Source organism: Cebidichthys violaceus, unplaced genomic scaffold, assembly GCF_023349555.1.
Source record: "Cebidichthys violaceus isolate CVI_PGR_0920_01 unplaced genomic scaffold, fCebVio1.0.p SCAF_2, whole genome shotgun sequence".
In the NCBI taxonomy this organism is placed as follows: Eukaryota; Metazoa; Chordata; class Actinopteri; order Perciformes; family Stichaeidae; genus Cebidichthys; species Cebidichthys violaceus.
Window position 1 is genome coordinate 6478133 of NW_027176372.1, and position 15674 is coordinate 6493806.

Here is a 15674-nt window from a genome sequence, read left to right on the forward strand (position 1 = left end):
AGCAAACCAACGTGTCACATTTCTTAACAGGCGCTCCAGGTCTTTAGCGGAATGTGACGCTCCATTTGGACTCACTAGCGTCTGTACAGCTGGTCCATTAGTGGATTAAAACAGATTGCAAAAAAAACCCCTCTAGGAGTAGTATGCCACCGTTTTTGATCCAGTAATTGTAGTACCCTTTTTGGGTCAATGTAGTTCTGAAAATAAAAATATATATATATAGTATTTCCTCAAGTGTCACTATGAACAAAGCTGAGAAGAATGCAAAATCTTTCGTAAATAATTTTTTTTTCATGTGCCACAGTTTTCGACCACTCTAAGTAGCCTTTCAAAATATCTGCCGATTGACAGTCACAAGGAGGGAAGTGCCCTACTGATAAATGAAACCCGTCAGTTTGACCCGGCCTGGACTGGCTGCTACTTTTACTGCCATCTCCAAGCGCCAAAGCAATATGTTTAATTTGCAATGAGTACCTTGTGGTAATTAAAGAATATAAAATTTGGAGGCACCGTATTGAGCAAAAGACAAATGTTCAGAGTGGGATCACAGGAGAGGGCCGCTAAAGTGTAGAGTTCGATTGTATCCCGCAATCAGAGCCGTATGACCCTGGTGTGTTTACAAACGTCTTTCCTTTATTTCAGAAGTAAAATAACAATCTTTATTTTTTTTTACTAAATTCATTATTTGTCATTACAAAAGCTATAAGAAAAGTTTGAAATATGCTGCTGAAAATGTATGGCTTGTCTGCATTTCCTAGTATTAATATTAGGCCCAATTGAATTTGTAATTGAAAATCCCTACCCCATGGCAATGACGTGTAAGGTATAGGTCAATACAACTTCACCTCACCTACCCTACCACATTGATTCTGAGGTGGTAACATAGCACCGGCTCCTCCCGGCCACTACGTTGCATCTTACAAATCATGTGCCACAGAGTTGGATTTAATGTGAAACCTGCTGGATTCGTTTACAGCACAAAGCACACTACTGCAGCTAATCCACAATGTGATTCCACTTCTATTATTACAACTGCACAGTCTCACTGATTTACCTGGTCAGAATATATATATACTGGCTGTTATCAGCTCTTTTCCTTCTCTCTGTACCAATATCTACCTCTTTTTATATTTGCCACAGAGAAACTTACAGAAAAACGAGCTGTGGTGAAAAAACAAGGCAAAGAAGTGTTTCTGTGGGTGAAAGTACTCCCACCGCTGTGATAAAGTGGAAGTGATGCGTTTCACATTTGGGGTTTGCTTGGAACAAAGAAAGGAGTTACTGGTCGGGTGGAATGAGTAGTGATGGCAACCACAGCCGAATGAACAGACAAAAAAAAAAGACAGCCGTCTATAAAATACCAAACTTAAATTGACATCAAAGAAAGAATCTCAGGGAAACAGTAGAGACCCCAGTGTTTTCTTGAAAATAGAGCTCTACATGGACAGCAATTAAGCATCAAAGAGACAAATTGAAGGCATAATCCCATGGATTCTCCCTTAAATGCCATGGAAGCTAGATTAGATATTCAGTAGCCTTTTACTGTACTGTAAAGCTGAAGCAGAGCTTTAGTATCAAACATGCAACGTCCAGTTGCTTGTTTGCCCAACTGTGGCTCACTAGGGCGACTGTGGCTCAGTGTAGAGCAGGGTCGTCCTTCAAATCAGAGGATCGGTGGTTTGATCAACAGCTCCGCTAGTCCATGTCATGTCCTTGTGCGTCACACTTCACAAGACACTTAACCCCCAGGCTGTGCCTGCGATGTATGAATGAGTGTGAATGTTAGTTAGAGTCCTGATGGGCAGGTGGCACCTTGCATGGTAGCCCCTGCCATCAGTGTATGAATGGGTGTGAATGGATAAATGATGACATGCAGTGTTAAAGTGCTTTGAGTGGTTGGCAGACTAGTAATACGCTGAAAGTACCATTTACCATTTTGAATTACTAAATAATTGTGTGTGTGTGTGTGTGTGTGTGTGTGTGTGAGTGTGTGTGTGTATTCAGCTATTTTCTGTATTTAGAATTGTCACTTTAAAAGAAATATGATCAGTGGCTTCTACTTTTTCTTTTTAAATTTGGAACTCTAGCCCTGTCAATAAACTAGGAGTTTGTTTAAAGGTGCAATGTGTAATGTTAGCCCTCTTTGTGTTTACTGTGCTACTAACCGGGGGCTTTACGGTCCATGTATGCAGGTTTGTTTGTAAGAGAGAACAACTTTTTTCATTTTGACCTCTGCTGCTTCATTTACCGGTTAGCTGTAGCAACTCACATTTACTCAGGATAAAGCCGAGTCACAGCGGGCCGATGGAGTGCTGGGTATAAACTGTGGAACAGCAGCAACAGAAATTTTGTTAGATCCCCCAAGTGCTGGGTTTTTTGCTGGCTGAATGTGAGTTGCTACAGCTCACTGCTAACTGAAAGTTCATTTCCAGGGTGCCTCCCTGCCACCAGGACAAAATGAAAATAAGAGTTGTTTTCTTGTTTTTGCCACATTGGATTTAATCCAATAAACAAACTATGAAAGCGTACCTTGAACATGATTGACAAACCTTCTGCAGCTCTACTTCTTCGTCCTCTCATGTTGCACCAAGGACAGACTGGACGCTACAGTGACTCACTCCTCTTGAGGTACAAGTAGTATTGCAATACAGAACAGGCCGGGGCTAGCCAGTAAACCTACTTAAGTAGATATCTCTGCAACATAGGTCTTTGACATAACGTCAACACTGTAACCTACAACTCAAGGTCCAACTACTAGCTATTTTCCAGAGCTTTCAACTTTATCACACAACTTCATCAGCAGGAGTCCTTTGTAGTTGGCTTAAATTTACACATGCGATTTCACTCATGATCTTGGAAATACCTTACTAGCCTTTTCTGAAATTTCAACCATATTTTTCTTCAACTGTATCACTAGGTCTTCATCGGTGGATGGAGTGTGCTCATCAACCATCAACCACAAATCTGTACCACAACAGATTTTAAGTCCCCTCTCTAATGAAAGCTTTGAGTCATCTCGATTTGCCGAGAAACCCACAGAACAAGCAAAATCAACTTTGACACTCAGAGCGAATTTAAAATCATCTTGGACGCTCCTACATTAATGCCACGCCAAAGCCTTGCAGTAGTGGAGCAGGTTTCATTGCTGCCCATTTATGGCTGATGGCTGAGGTTTGAAGGGCTCTTACTTACTTACAGACAGCAGCAGAGTGAAGACAGACTCCGTGTTTGCAACCTGTGATTCGAGGACATCTAAGAGCCGCTGCATGGACTTTGGCTCCCTATTCTGTGATTCTGTAGCAAAAGCTTCAGTTGAGAGCCAATAATTCTGAGTGACCTTTTAACAGAGCAAAAACTTCATCATATTGGTAAAATTAGTTCTGCAGCACCAGGGTAGGTCAACCAATTATATAATAAAAAAAATTGTGTGAGCAAGAGCATGTGGAGCAGTTTGCAAAAAATCAACGATATGAGCTGAGCTTTGGCTCCCCTTCTCCACTTCATGCCAGAAAGCCAGCACTCTTCCCCCTCCAAAATGAACCAGAATCATTTGTGCAAAAGTTAGTGTGTCAGCTGCAAATTTCTAATCACATTTCACAGACACTCCAAGGCTCCGAATCACTAAGCCTCTACAGTCTCTCATTCTCTCACTTCCTTGTTTATGAAAAACGGAGGTAAGAGAGGAGCCATAATTAGCGTAATTGGGATCAAAGAGCAAATAATGGATAATGTCTGAATGGTTGCAAAGGTCTCAGACAGTGATGAATGCCTCCCATTTTTCTTTCTATTTTGCAAAGGAACCCCTGCCGTGTCCCATCCTAAAGGAGCTGCTACATCCAGCCCTTGTGTTTCTGCAAAGTGGGACTGTGATCCGTTTGTGGTTTTCACAAGAAAAACGCTGGAAATGAATGAGTCATTTCAGGCCTATAGGATAACTGTAGGGGAATTGGGATGTCAGGCTTTAAGACAGACTGTATGCTCCATTCACACATACAAAACTCATACACTGGAAACACAACAGGATGCCAACTGTTGTGAATCGAACTTTAAAAAAGAATGCTGGCAGAAGTCCACTGTTGCTCAAGGGCTCATAAGGCAACATGGGGATGTTGAGAAAGAGTCAAATGTCTTCTGACACGTGGGAGGGATGAAATCTTCATATTGGACACTTTCTGTTAGTGCCTTCCCTAGGTCAAATCGTATACTTTCCCTTTACCTTTTATTTGATATCTCATAAATTAATAAACAGATTGGAATGACATGACCAGGGACATTCATGATTTCCAGAAAATAAACCTTTTGTTACCCACTGTTGCTCATGTCTGTCCAAAATGTAACAAGGCGTAACAAACAGCCTAGTTGTCTTTAGCACTTACAGCTTTAACTGACTTTATAACTTTATTCTAGATGAAACTTTTGTACAGTTAAACCTCGGGTGGGTAATGCATTTTTTCTTATATTTATTGAAACTCTCTTGACGTCCCATCATGAAACCAATGAATCAAATGCTCTGACAAATAAAAGTTTGTTGTTAACATTCATCATAATTTTGGAGAAGTGGCTTTGGCATGAGGCCTGAAAGGACGGGCAGTCACTGTTACCAACTTGGCGACTTACTCGCTAGACCTGGCAACTTTTAAAGAGAATGCTGCTAGCTCCCTTCATTGGAAAAGAGTTGGCAACACTGGACCATAGACTGTATATTAGAAGTGGATGTAGTCATGGTGACGTCACCCATTGGTTTGTGGACTGATGTTACGAAACCTTGAGTTCGGAGATTTCGCTGTCTGCCATCTTGGATTACGGCCGTCACCATGTTGTTTTTTTCGCAACCAATGAACAGAAGTTACAATATTTGTAATGCGGAGTATTAACGTAGAGACACCGTATACAGCTTTGGTAGCGGCAGCAACCTGTCAATAACAGTAAGCCCGCCCTAAAACATGCCCTGCTTTATGGTCTATTTGACTCTAAATGGATCATAATGTGCTAAATGAACATCAGGCTGCATTGAAGACGACTTGAAACTAGAGATTGAGACCATAAACTCATGTTTACAATGTTTACTGAGGTAATAAATCAAGTGAGAAATAGGGTAATTTTCTCAGACTTCTTATACAATCTGATTTCTTTTTGCAACCAGAGGAGTCGCCCCCTGCTGGTCAGTAGAGAGAACGCAAGTTTAAGACACTTCTGCATTGGCTTCACTCGGCAGAACCGGTGTTTTTTGGTTGGATGCTTTCAAAATCTACCTTACTGGTTTCTCCAATATTGTCGACCCCAGTTTTAACTCTTGCATTTGAAACAGCAGCTTGTCTTTGCAGCAGATTTTTTTGCTGAAATGTGATGAAAATTTTGGAATCATGCCTCAGTCCCCTCTTTATCATATGTTTTGGTGCTTCTCACTCCTCACTACAGTTAGACAAAAATGTAGGAAGTAGAACACAATTGATGCAGTGTTTCCAATTATATTTAGGATTTGAAGAACCAAACTAAATGTCTGGCAGAAGCCCCCCGGCCAACAGGGAAGCCAGTCTGTCAGAAAGACTAACTGGGGATTGTGAGTGCAGCCACAGATCTGAAGCCAGTCTCTGACACATCTGTCATCATGATAGCAGATGGGCCTGAGGTCATGCCGCAGCTGACCTGGGATCGGCCTTGGCTCTGACCACACAGAGCAGCGGTACCTTCAGGGACCACTGACTAGAGTCAGACACTGAGTTTGAGTAAGGACACACCAAGAGACACACATACGGCACTCAATCTAAAGCCTCTGCATACTTGACACACACACACACACACACACACACACACACACACACACACAGACAGCCATGGAAGCAGAAGCCAACACACCATCTGCCGCCCCTGTGTTTGAGTTCCAAATCCCAGTTATCAACAAAACACACAGAAGACCTCCAAACTAACCCTCTTGGATACACCATTCCCTTTGAGAAGAACGTTATCACAGACACACACACACACTCTCTCTCACACACACACACACACACACACACACACACACCTCTGCACCCAGATCAGATAGAACCAGGTGGATGGAGGCCAGGTGAGTTGCTCATTTTTCATTAAATGTGACAGAAGAAGGAAGATAGATTTCCTCACTTCTTTCACTGAGTTCATTCGCCTCACAACACTTCTAATCCTCTTCGTCTGTCTGTCTGTCTCTGTCTCTCTGCCCCCCCCTTTCTCTCTTTCTTTCTCAATTTAATTAAATAAGCGTTAATGACATGTTGCCAGAACAATCAACAATATATTACATACAATATAAATTTGATAATTACATAACACCAAACACAACGCAAATTATTCACGCCAAACGCATCGGAGAGGTTGTGTGGCTTATCGTCCTGGAGGCCGTTCGACTGTCCGCCATTTATTTCCGCCATCAACCATAGAAAAAATAACCTATTTCTGCTTAGTACTTGTTGTGGAAGTCCCAGATATCCCAGGAAACTAAACGGCATCTTGTCTGGTTCATAACATAGTCCGGAGGAGCTCCATGGATTTTATCAAGCTGTATTCACTGTGTCTAGCAAGCCACACATCGGCTGGTTTACTACAGCTGTATGAACACAATATAAACTGATTTTGTTGTGATTAAACTGCAATAAAAGGACAAAAAGGATGCCGAAATAACTACGTATTCATTTTTTGTTAGTTCTCTCCGCAAGACGACAAGCAATTCACTTTTAAAATACTTGTTTTCTCAATGGAGCTCAGATCGATCGGTGCTATTCTACATTGTAGCAGCTCCAACAACACTCAAAATAACGTAACTTGGCATAAATACGGCAGTGTCTTTTTCATTGATTGCACCATATGGTTTATACACATACATTTATACACATAGTTTGGTCCGGTCTCTACTAATATGAGGTATCGTAGAGCTCTGGGTGAACACAGACGGCGAAAGTATTTGTTTCCTGATTCAACAACGGCAGGACGTCACTGATGACAGGGGGAGCATCTCAAAGCTGATAGGCTATCGCGCAGCAGCGTCACGTGATTGGGCCGTTTGTGGCATTTGGCGATTGACACAAATTTGAGCCAATTACGCCGCGCCATCGCAAATTTGCATCACTCCAGTCTCATCTCGTCTGTGCATAGACTTTGTATGTAATCTACTCGCGTAAATAATTTGCGCCGCGTTTGGTGTGAATGCACCTTTAGTGTCTCAAACAGATAGACAGCCTTTAAGTAAAATTAAGTAGAGTAAAATTATAAATACATTTTGAAAATGAAATACAACCTAAATAGTTCTATTTAACGTTTTCTTCTCTAACATGGTTACATACTGTGCGGGTGAATGTATGAATTGTGGTTCCTCTGCTAAACAGTTTAATCAGTTCATCACATGTTGTCTCTGCCGCTGACGTGGTTTCTGAATTGCTTTTTTTCTGACAGCTTCATACAGTAGGCAGCCTTCTGGGTTTCCAATCCTCATATATCGGTTGTAGATAACAACCTGCTTCCATCTCTAGTTCATGGTCGCTGAGTCTACATTGTGAACATGCATCTGGGATTTTAACGCTGACAAGGTATTGTGCTATTCTCTTTTTCAATAAATGATGAGGTTCCACTTTGGTGATGGATCTTGTTTTAGATTGCCAATGTTCAATGTATCTGCATTTAATTCCCTTGTCAATTGTGTTTGGATGTGTTTTCGGATAGATGATGGAGTTCTTGGTTTTTGAGCTGGTAAGTTTCTTGATGATTCTCAGAGGATCTGTCTCTGGGTAGAGGCTGTCACTTAAAAAGGCTATGTGGTGGTAATAGTCAGGATCAGCACCTGCCAGGTGAACCTGGAACTGAATTGCTCTTCTCTGGTTTGGACTGTTTCTGTGAATCTTTAGGATTACCTTACAGAACTGTAGACATGTGGGACATGTGTGTGTTTTGTCGGACGGATACCACTGGTTCATGAGAGGCCCCCGCACACTTCACCTCCCAATGAGGACGGGTTGAATGATGTTACTGAATAATTTTAGACAGATGTTAATTTGGGGGAGTTTATTTAGAGATTTCCTTGTACTATTAATTCATACTCTCTCTCATCAAGCCCCTTTTTTCTCCTGTTCTGAGCAGCTTTTCACACTTATCATCTAAGTAGGTTTATGTTGCTCATTTCTCGGGCTTCATTGCTCTTCATAGACGTCATTGTCTGTCGCCGGAGATCAATACAGATAAGACAATCTCTCTCTCTCTCTCTACCGACTGGAGGGACTCCTGTTGTTCAAAACACACACCCCTGCAGTGCTGTGGAATCTTCAGTAATTGCACGGTGTGATAGCCTACAGCCCACACTTTCAAACACCTAACACCTGTGTGTGTTTTATGTGCTATAAATGGAGCTGGTGTGTTTAGATAAGGTAATTACAATAATATCAGTCGATATTTTCCTTTCATTTAAAGAGGCATTTCATTAATTTTTTTAAATTTAGCTCACTGGTCATGTTGAGCGCTACTCAACCTGCAACATTTGTGGCAGTTTGAAGTCAATTCAAGGGAATTAGTGGATTAACTATCAAATTAGCGAATCTGCGCTGTGTTTTGCGTCAACTTGAGCGAACATTGACCTGTGCAAGATGTCTTGAACTTGCTGACCTTCGAGGGATCGGAGAGCTGTAGAGTCCAAAATGGAGGCAGTTATCTTATTAGCTATGTATTTCCTAAATGAGTAAGGATAGTTCTGAGACAAGAGTCGCAGAACCGTAGATCCTCTAATTGAAGGTGTGTGCAATGGTGAACGATGGCAAACTGAATAGAGTAGAGAAAATAGAGAGAAAATTGGGGAGATGTTTGGACTATTGCTAGTCCACCTGGCTAGCTTTTTTTTAGCAGCTAGCTCATCACCTACATTTCTGCACCAATTAGCCCAGCCAGTAGTCACTAAGCTTGCACAATATTTCACAACATTTTGTGAAATTAATTTAGCAGTTACACTCTCAGACCGGACCTAAAGAAAATAACCAATAGTGATGTCATCAGGGTTATCTGAGTTCAGTCTGGAAGACTGTAAATGTTTAACAGAAAGCATGCGTTAGAAACTGGAGATGTGGAGTGGAAAGAAGTGAGTATTTATCACGCAAATGAATGGTCTAATGCAATTTGGTTACATTATGGCTAATGTTGGATACATCATTTTGGAGCTTTTTCCATGCAGAGGAATAATGGTTTAACGGTTTATCTATGAAACTATTGCTTTTATGTGTGTGTGTCTCCAGCAAGACCTCCAACCCCAAGAAGTGTAGGCTAAAACAAAATCACTAAAATACTCATTTAAAAGGACCTATGTTTTCATTATTATTAGTCAAGTCAAGAAATGTGTTTGTCCATAAAGAGACAATTGTTTGTGTCAAACACTGATACATTTTTTTAAATCCTTTTTTTCAGGAAATTAGTCAAATTCAAGTTTTCCAAATATAAGAAATATGTCTATATATGATGAATTTACCCTTCATCAGACCACAAATGAGACATGAATTACACCCTGTAGTCCATCTCTTCGCCGCTTGGAGACTACTTTGCCAGGAGGAGAGCGGGCACCAGCTTCAGAGAGAGTCTAGTAACTTGATTTTCAGCCAGCACAGTCCCAAATGTTAGCTTCTCCGTCTCCGGAGCTGCCGTCTGCTCTTCTCCCTGCTGTAGTCTCCTAGCGGCAGAGTGGAGGGGACCGAGCCTGGCCACCAGCCCGCTGTTCTGCTCATTTCTTGCAACCAGTCTAAAGCTTTGTTTATAGCATAGCAGGAGCCTCCACAGACAGAGCACGAGCTCCAAGCATTAACGGCTTTTACACTCAATGCACTGCATTATTCTACGAAACGCCAGAGGGTGTACAAACAAAATGAACACTGAGGAATCAAAAAGACAAAGAGTGTAACCCATAGATATGTCCAAAGGCTGTAGGTGTAACCTGCAAAAGGCCATAAACCAACCTCCAAAATGACGAGGATGTATTGTAATTATCTGTAAACTCATATCTCATGGACTACTTTATAGCCTTTATACAAGCTCTGTAAATAAACAAGTCAAGTATTGCATGCATTACAAGGAAACTAAGTTTTAATATTCTGTAAACTATTTGATTTGGCTGCAAAATATTTACTCAAATGAAGGGACAAATTCAGAGGTGCACGACGAATTGCTTGATTGCGGCGCTCATGTGCTGGCCATGATTACGTCATTTTTTGGTGTGCGCTCGCCTCGCACCGGCTACACTATAACAAGTATAAAACAACCTAACATTAGCGACGGTAGGGTTCACTCTGGATAGGTTGCACGCTCACATCCACACCTATGGGCAATTTAGAGTTATCAATTAACCTATAGCCCGTCTTTGGACTGTTGCAGGAAAACCCGTAGAGAACCTATGCTGACATGGGGTGAACATGCAAACGTCACACAGAAGGCCCGTCTAGCCTGGGAATCAAACCTGGACCCCTCTTTCTGTGAGGCAATGGTGATAGCACCACACCACCTTACATCATTTTCAGCATTAAAAAGCAAATTTCTATACATTTTGTAAGAAACGTCAATATAAACACCAGCCTTAATGTGTTTCATTAACGGCATGCAATTTAGTTTTTAGCTAAAAAAACATGTTGAAGTGTGCAACTAGAAAACAGTATTTTACGTAAGACCCTATCACTCTGAGTAAGAAGCTGATTGAGATTGGTTTTCAAGGCCTTTAAGAGGAACCAAAAAGTGAAACTGTACGTTAAAGGGGAACCTAAGAGGAGAAGGTAAACACTCCCTGCGGGCAGCTTCACCCAAAGGATCAGTATCAGTATAGGTCTTCAAAAACCCACTACTGGCATCTAAGCAAAATGAGCCCTGTCCCGCACCCTCCCACCCCTAAAAATACACACAAACACGCACACCTGCCTTCGCCCCGATAAGACGTCAACCACTGCCGCTCTGAATGTGTTTGCACACCCGTGTCGGTTGACTGCACTTCCTCATTGAACGACTTGAACAATTTATTGTGACGCGCCGCTGAATCCAAGGGGGAATTTAGATTAAGATTGAAAAAAAGAAGAAAGGAAAATCAGACGCGACCTGAAAGCTTTGCGGGAGAGAGATAGAAAAAGGGGGGGTTAACCTGAGGCGAGGGAGACAGGGAGATATATGAGCCTGTCACTCAACATTACAGTGTCACTACAAGCTGGACAATCATTAACGCGGCTAATGAACACAGCGGGGCCATGCTGCAGTACAGACCGTGCACATATAAAGCCACTGTGGGGGAATTTCATTAGTCCTGCTACAGCAGTGATATAATCCACTGATTCCCAACCAGGAGGTGCGTCTGCTGTTACCGGGGGAGGGGTACCTGAAGGGCTTAGCTTATATAAAAATTGAGAAGAAATGATAATTACATATCCACATGTGTGTTGGTTGGAGTACAATAAACACACAAATAGGTTTTGAAATTGGTGTGAACTTTATTGTCGCAATGACATTACAACTATATTAGTCTGACTGTCAACTCCAGCCGACTCCAACCTGAGTCACCTGTAACAGCTGCCATTGAGAGTGTCATGCATGGTTAAAACTTCTAATTTATACCATTCAAAGGGGTGAAAGTGCAAAGTGCAAACTAAACCGAAACTAGTGCAAACTGGAAAGGTGCACTCGGTACAGTGCAGATCTCCGCCAGGTGTGTCTGCAACGACCACTGATGTCATGTGTGATTCAATGAATACTAATTGCTCCTGACGCAACAGATACACTGTCCTGCACCTGCACCGTTTAGTGAATGAGATATGTTTTTTTCAATAAGCGTGAATCACTGCAACCGCGAGAGGTCCTTGAGCACGCAAGCACAAAAAAATCATTAGGCCAATGGGCTCAGCAGTATGCGGAATTAGCTGTGGACAGAGACGTACATGCACACACACATGACCGAATACATTATCTCCTGGCGAGATAACAAGACCCCTGCATCGACAATAAAAAAAGTGCAAGAATGACATTATTATTTTTAGAATTGTACATATCCTATACCTGACAGATTTAATATTATGGGTGGATGTTCATTGATACAAATAAATAAGTACATTTGAGTGGTAATAAAACTCCACATCTGGGAATGAGTGAAGGCAGTTTTTGTCATGCAAAGACCAGCTGAAACAGAAAGGGATTCATCGTCCTGTTAGACTCCACCTTTTTAAGTAGGTCAGACGACCTCCCACCGTGACTTCAAGAAAAACAACAAGAAAAACACCAGCAACAGCCAGATATGGGCGTGCCTCGTTGAAGCCATGTCAGTGAGAAGCGCTAGAAATTTGATAAAACATCCGGAAAAGAGAAATCTTTGAATGGACCACAACGTTGCGATTTCTGGACATTGATTACAGATTAAATCAGTTTCATACTTGTGTTTCTCTGTTGACTCATCCTCAGGCCTTTGAAAAAAGGGTTTTTGGCCCACCAACAAGGGCCCTTCAGACTTATGTTAACTCCAAATCTTCTTCTTCGCATATGATTTTCGGTAATAAGTACTCAGCAGTTTGTTTTCCTCTGTTCAGTCATGATAACTCCCAACGTCAGAGAACAATACATCGGTTTTTGTTTCTTTGTCTAGTAGATCTGCCTCCGTACGGACCCATCTGTAATTTATGTAATAAAGTATGTAATAAATAGCAGTGGACACTCACTGAAATGCCCCTTTAGCTCTTGGGCTAAAACACCTGTCCGTGTCTCTTAACGCCGTAGTTTAAGGCTTTACAATAACCCTGCATAGTAGTATTGTACTATAAACAATAGAGACGTTCTCTCAGAGTGAGTTTATGGCGCTGTAAAGACGCCCCTTTTTTTCTTTGTGATTTCTCTTCATTTGCAAGCTTTCAGTGGCCACACACAGGCTCCCAGACACACTAACACCATACAAAACACACAAAGGAATAAACTAAACATGGTCATCGTCAGGACAGTAGCACGCTCACACCCGACAGCAAGTTCATTAATTACAAAGTGGTCATCTACAAGCAGCGTAAATGTCAATACAAGACTGTATAATCAAAACTTCTTACATTTTGTTTGAGATTTTTAACTTTTTTTTGTTTGTATATAATGTATGATCTTTGTGTAAAAATCTATCAATGTAAAAAAGAGAAAGTTTTGTTTTTGTTTTTCAAAACAGGGTCTAGTGATTTGTAATATAACATTTACTGTAAGTAGATATCAAGAAGCATGCTATTTTTACAATAACTAAGAAAAAAAGCTGTAAGTGTGTATAGACTATAGGCACAATGAAAAATAAAATCTTAAAAATACCTTAATTGTCACTTTTGCATACACAAATAAACTATGGGCCCCTATAATCAATTCATATATCAGCGCTTTGAGGTGGTCTACGAATCATCAATGTTTATTGCTCGAGGAATTGTTTTTCTCGTTTGTAGCAATTGACATATAAATGAGACAAAAATGGCATCAAACATCGCAATTATTTCAAAACCACAAACTGGTTCAAAGACAAGCTAATTTTAGCAGCATTGTATGCAAAAATGTATCTAAAAGTTATTAGAGCTATAAAACAAACAACCCAAACATGTCTTAGCTGCAGAGGGTGCGTCGTTTTCCGTCCGTGTGTTTCAGTCATGGTATGAAAGTTTCATCGCAGGGCTTGGAGCTGGAAGGGCGTAGCCTAGTGGCACTTCTGATCATGGAACAAAAAATCACTTGAGAGATGAATTGGCTTGCTTGAACTAAAAGAGCACAGGACCTCAGCCAAAAACGGAATCATTGAGACCAGCATATACTTGCATGATTTAAACATGCACTGCCAAATTAAACGTTTTTTGTTTTTTTTAACTCTGCTGAAAAGTTGGCAGGAAAAAACACACGCACACAAACACACACTTCTTCCCATCCATCCCCAGGCTCCAAGACCGTGAAATGGACCAAAACGAGCCGTAAAAAACGCACCTCGGAGTAATGATAACTAAAAGACGCAGAAATATCTCTCTCTACCTCGGAGCATAATGTGAGGCTACACATTAACTGTGACTCTACCATCCTCATCTCCATCCAACTTGTGAGTTAAGCAAAGACAGTTTTAGTATGTTTAACCAAACAGTTTATGTCTTTTTTTTATTGTAAAAGTAAAATCAGTGAACGTACCTGAGAAGAAGAGAGCGAGCACACTCCCGATGAGAAACATGTTTGCAGTGTTCGGGACACCGGAGGGGGGTAAAACGGGAACGAGAGACTTGGTGCGTTCTGGTCCAGCAGCACCGCCGTGCGCCACGCAGACGGACAAACCAGCCTGCCCGCTACATTCACCGCGCCGACAACACGCGTCCGTTCGCTCTTTGCCCGCAGACGGCTCGGTCGCTCAAGTTTCAAATCCTCAGCAGAAAGACGGAGGAGCCACCGAGGAATGCGTCGGAGCAAATTATACGCGCCGGAGAGGCAGCTTCTGAGTGTGGCTGTTGTTTTTTGTGCCAAAGGTTTCCAGCTTGACGCCGCGCCGCTTGGGGAAAAAAGAAAAATCACAACTACTGGATGGAGGGAATGTCAGGCGTCACCGGGGGATGCAGCTCTGCCCGCGGACAGTCATCGCGACGCGGCTCCGCTGTTCAGGGGGTCCCGGTACATTCTGCGATCATGATGCTGACAGGCAGAGGAGGCTGGGGTTATTAACTGGCGATATCCCTCCTCCTACTCCTCCTCATCCTCCTCCTCCTTCTCAGATCATCATCATCACCTTTAGGGACAGTAAGGGATTGGAATAGGCCTATACTGAGTCCATTAGAACAGCGTAGTCTGATTTATTAAGCGAATTAAAAAAAAAATTACATTCATGTAATCCTAAAATATTTAGCATTTGATGCAATCCAAGTGACTTTTGAAATAAGCCCCCAGCAACAGATAAAAGCCCAAATATTTTTGCATTGCTAATAATTATAGTTTGTTGCAAATAACCCAAAGATTAAACATATTTTTTTCAAGTTGACAGCCTCCCAGTGTTAATTGGAAAAGCATGCTAAAGATCAATGGTTTGGACACTATGGAATGCTTCTACGCTACAACAAAATCAGTAAAGTCTAAGTCGATTGCAAGCTGGCATTAAAATTAACTATATAGTCATTATTTATCTGAATGGTTTTGAAAATTGCATGAAATGCTTCTGCATCTTTTTTACTTTCGTTTTGCATAACTAAATTGTGCAGTGTTGTTTCAACAAATAAGTATTATTCTAATATATTGAAATTGAAGAAGTTAACTTTACCAGTGTTTATCATTTCACTCCAACCATTCTTGTAATTGTATTTATATATGACAAGATTTACGACATATTGCTGACAAACAGTGAATAGTCACCCGACTCTAGTCTTACCCTCAGCTCTGCAGAGCGTTTTATCATCTTTCAGCTCATTGTTGCTTGTTGCTTTGACTATTTTTCCTCTAAACTGTTTTGGTTCACTTTCAGCAGGCAGTTGTTTTCAGTGAAAGAGCTGTGATAAACTGTACATGTCACAGTTTGAGACTGGCTGTTCAACATAGTGGAGCATTTAGCAGCTAAAGGGAAAGGTATTTCCTTCAGGAGTTGGTGGAGACCAAAAAAAGAGCTAAAAGGAGAGTGAATATTGGACTTTCATCAGGTGACCAGAAACACTGTGTTCTGTATCTGATGGATATGTAAG

General features: G+C 41.4%; 1 protein-coding gene across 1 annotated transcript in view; it reads right to left on the bottom strand.

Moving 5' to 3' along the window:
• LOC137875179 (GDNF family receptor alpha-4-like) overlaps positions 1–14623 on the bottom strand; it is a 55739-nt gene extending 41116 nt beyond the window's left edge. The window contains exon 1 of the mRNA XM_068714203.1: positions 14149–14623. Within this exon, the coding sequence (XP_068570304.1) occupies positions 14149–14188 (40 nt within the window). The 5' untranslated portion in view covers positions 14189–14623. The remainder of the gene's footprint in view (positions 1–14148) is intronic.
• Positions 14624–15674: the final 1051 nt, after the last annotated feature.